The sequence below is a fragment of the Solanum tuberosum genome, unplaced genomic scaffold (genome assembly GCF_000226075.1).
Source record: "Solanum tuberosum cultivar DM 1-3 516 R44 unplaced genomic scaffold, SolTub_3.0 scf00566, whole genome shotgun sequence".
Lineage (NCBI taxonomy): Eukaryota > Viridiplantae > Streptophyta > Magnoliopsida > Solanales > Solanaceae > Solanum > Solanum tuberosum.
Window position 1 is genome coordinate 49,483 of NW_006239496.1, and position 4,535 is coordinate 54,017.

Consider the following 4,535-nt stretch of genomic DNA (forward strand, 5'->3'; position numbering starts at 1 on the left):
GGTTCCCTTGAGAATGATGAAGTTTACATACCTAGGTTCAAATCCAAACTAAGATGGTACTACAAATACTTGAACAATCCATTAGGACGAGTATTCGTACTTGCCTTCACCCTCACTTTTGCTTGGCCTTTATACTTGGTGTTCAATATCTCCGGCAAAAAATATGATCGTTTTGCATGTCACTATGATCCATATAGCCCAATATATATTGACCGTGAAAGGCTACAAATCTACATCTCAGATGCAGGTATTCTTGCAACAACTTATGTGTTGTATCGCGTTGCTTTGACACAAGGGGTAACTTGGCTTGTATGCATCTATGGAGTGCCCCTTCTCATTGTGAATGGCTTTATAGTGTTGATCACTCTTATGCACCACACTCACGCTTCATTGCCACATTATGATTCATCGGAGTGGGATTATCTAAGAGGAGCTCTAGCTACGGTAGATAGAGACTATGGTGTGCTAAATAAGGTGTTCCACAATGTTACAGATACTCATGTTTTGCATCATATATTCTCATACATATCACATTACCATGCAATGGAAGCAACTAACGCTATCAAACCGTTGCTTGGTGAATACTATCAAGTTGATGATACCCCAATTTTAAAGGCAATGTGGAGGGATACCAAGGATTGCATCTATGTTGAGAAAGATACAGGTTCTCATCAAGGCAAAGGTGTTTACTGGTATAAAAATAAGCTTTGAAATTAAGTAGAATACCATTACTTGGAATTGGTTAAATGTTACTACTATTGTATTGTTTAAGTCCATCGTTACATTAATAAATTAAAGATTCCTGGTTCTCTATGTTGTCTTCGATTTGGAAATTCTTTATTCATGAGTTCACTCTGATTATTTGAATAACAGAGAAGAGATGTTAATAACAGATCCTCTGCACTCTATTAACATCTTAATTTCATCAGCCATATATAGTACTAGCTAGTGTTGGCAGCTTAATTATCCATGTTAAATTTGGGCAGGTTGAAAATTATTAGTATACATTATTTGAGTTGTAAATCAAATCGATTCATATGTATGTAGTAGTCGTAAATAGATTTATTCTTCACCAGTGAAACATATATATATATATATATAGTAGTATTTTTCTAACACTTGAGTTGTGTACTCTACTATAAGAAATATAAGTATCTAAATTTATCCTCTATTATATTTTGGGGCTAGCTATATTGATGCCCTTGTCATGAGTAGCAAATCATTCGACCTGCCCAATATTTAGCAAAGAGTCAAGTTGTCAACACTATATAAGCCTAGTTAACAATTCCTTCCCATTTTTCATTTCATACCAAATTGATTGCTACAAAAGTAGCTATTTATTTTATTGCATAATGACGAATTTAACAATACATATTAGTGACATTAACAATAAAATACAACAAAAACACACAATTATTCAAATACTTGCACCTTCTTAGGTTAAAACATTTAACCAATTCCAAGTAATGGGTCTCTTGGTATTCTACTTTTAAAGCTTGTTTTTATACCAATAAACACCTCTACCTTGAGATCCTTCATCTTTTTCCACATAGATGCACTCCTTTGTATCCCTCCACATTGCCTTTATAATTGGGGTATCATCAACTTGGTAGTAATCTCCTAGCAATGGCTTAATCGCATTGGTCGCCTCCATTGCATGGTAATGTGATATGTATGAGAATATATGATGCAAAACATGAGTATCTGTAACATTATGGAACACCTTATTTAGTATACCATAGTCTCTATCTACCGTAGCTAAAGCTCCTCTTAGATAATCCCACTCCGATGAATCATAATGTGGCAATGATGCATGAGTGTGGTGCATAAGAGTGATCAGCACTATAAATCCATTCACAATTAGGAGAGGCACTCCATAGATGCATAGAACCCAAGTTAGCCCTTGTGTCATAGCAAGGCGGTATAATACATAAGTAGTTGCAATCACACCTGCATCTGAAATGTAGATTTGCATTCTCTCGCGGTTAGAATATAATGGGCTATTTGGATCGTAGTGACATGTAAAACGTTCATATTTTTTGCCTGAGATATTGAACATCAAGTATAAAGGCCAGGCAAAAGTAAGGGTGAAGGCAAGTACGAATACTCGTCCTAATGGATTGTTCAAGTATTTGTAGTACCATCTTAGTTTGGATTTAAACCTAGGTATGTAAACTTCATCATTCTCAAGGGAACCTGTGTTGGCATGGTGACGACGATGACTATGCTTCCATGCAAGTAGGGTGTTAAAGGGCAGAGTGGAGGATATGGCCAACAGTGTCATCTACCCATTGGTAATCACTAAAGCCATGATGACCACATTCATGGCCAATGACCCATATTCCAGTGGAAACACAACCTTGCGCGATCCAATAAGCAGGCCACGCAAGGTAAGTTAATGGGGATGGAAGGAGGTGGAAGTAAGTGTTGGCAATATAATAGAAGATGGAGACAAGTATGAGATCTTGAATAAGATAAGAGAAGGAGCGAATTAGAGATCGTTGGAAGCAGTGAGGAGGAATGGCCTTTTTGACATCGCCAAGTGTAAAAGGAGGCTTTGAAGATGGAACTCTTTGGAGATGACTTTTCTTTTTTTCATTTTTAGTTGTTGGAGTAGACATATTTCCACCAGCTCCCATTTGTACTCCTCAATCCTTAAATCTGCACCAATTAAGTTTACCTCAAATCAATTTTGGTTTACTATATAAAAAGTAAATATGAAATAATTAATCATTAAGTAAATATGAAATGTATTAAACAGAACTTAGAACAATTCAACCATGGCAAATCAAACATAAATAATGTTTCATAAGGAAAAGAAAATATTAAGGTTCATAGTTTTTGATATAATGATAAGCGCTTAATCTAAATAAATGCCAAGATCAAAAGAGACAATTCTTGTAGCCTTACTCTTTAATTTTGTTTAAGAGAAAGAGATGAGATGCCTTAACTCTGATGAGGGGTTTCTCACTTAGTGAAAATATTGTGTGTATATATAATGGCTATACATGGGACCCACTAGCCAACCTCTTTTGACCAATCCATGCACACTTCCAATTTTATTAATTGGTAAATTTAGTCTATTTTCAAGGATATTTTGATTTAATTGGTGAGAAAAGAAAAAATAAAAATGTTTTCATAAGAAAAAATAGAAAGTTTTTCGCTATTTTAGTGAGAATCTGTTTTTTACTATGCATTTTTTTCAATGATCCAATTAAATAGAAAATGAGATCAGAAGATTCATATTCTATAACACAAATTTTTTATTGATTAGCAGTGAGAAAAATGTTTGTTTTTGATAGTGACACCAGAAGAGCCATTTTCCTGGCAATTTCAAGCATATTATTTTACTGTCCATATCTGTAAAGATTCCAAATTTATCATAGTTATAACTTAATTTGTGCAGGTGTGTGATTAACAAATGTTTGATGAGATCCCATTCATGTTGTGGCACTCATATACGAAGTAATTGCTCGGACTCTACAATGTGCCGCACCCGTGTCGACACGACGTGGATGCGGATGTGGGTGTGGGATGTGTCCGATTGGTCAATCGATTTTGGGTACTTTGACCAAAATTGATGGAGAAAATGATAGTTTTAATGATTTCTATAATCAATACAAAAGCTAAGGTGAAATTGAAAAAAATGGAATACCTTTATAAAGAAATTTATATGTCACTCATTGTCCTTTAATCTCCTTCCAAGATTCTCCACATAATATCTTATAATTTAGGTTTTGATAACTCTATTTTTAGATATTTTAATTATATCTAGGCAAATTCCCGCACCCGTATCCATACATGGATCTATATTCCCGAATCTTAAAAATTAGATCATGAAAGATCCAATCTCTAGATCTTAACCCCTATCGAACACCTGCACCCCGAATCCGAACAACGCTCATATATATGTTTTGGCTAATTTTTTGTTTGAGTACTTTGGGAAAGGTCGGATGAGGTTGCGTTGGTGTATTTAATTTTGGCTTAATTGGTTTGCCACCGCCCACCAATAAGGAATCAAACATTTATTAATAAAAATATATCTACTAAATAATTTTATTATTATCTATTTAATCCTCGTATCATAATTTCAGAATATTTTGTTCTACTATCAAAAATTTCGGAAGGGTGAATCGAACATGTAAAAAATACAATTCCCTTCTTTCAAAATTCATCAAGTTAAATACTCTTTTTTTTTTTTTAGTAGGAACATGTAGGGGTGTTCATGGTTTGGATAAAAACCGATCCAAACCGAAAAACCAAACCAAACCGATTAAATGAACCGATTTAATTTGGGTTTTGGTTTGATTTGGTTTTAGATTGTTAAGAACCGATAGTATTTGGTTTGGTTATGGTTTTGTTCGAAAAAAATCGAAGAAATAACCAAACCGAACCAACAAGTTATATACATAAATTTTATTATTATACATACATAATATATTATATTCATAAACAATTTTAAAGATTTTATATATGTTTCATCAAAATTTATTTATAATTTACTTATGAAAGAAAAAATGTCCAAGGTGAGAACA

General features: G+C 33.8%; 1 protein-coding gene and 1 pseudogene across 1 annotated transcript; one reads left to right on the forward strand and one right to left on the reverse strand.

The window, feature by feature from the left end:
- Positions 1-3: 3 nt before the first annotated feature.
- LOC102579518 (delta(12) oleic acid desaturase FAD2-like) lies at positions 4-732 on the forward strand (the record flags this gene model as incomplete). Its single annotated transcript, XM_006365762.2, has 1 exon — positions 4-732. A coding segment is annotated over one exon (708 nt), but the record flags the coding sequence as incomplete, so codon positions are not given.
- Positions 733-1,340: 608 nt separating this feature from the next.
- On the reverse strand, positions 1,341-2,969 carry LOC102597298 (delta(12) oleic acid desaturase FAD2-like; annotated as a pseudogene).
- Between the last annotated feature and the right edge of the window lie 1,566 nt (positions 2,970-4,535).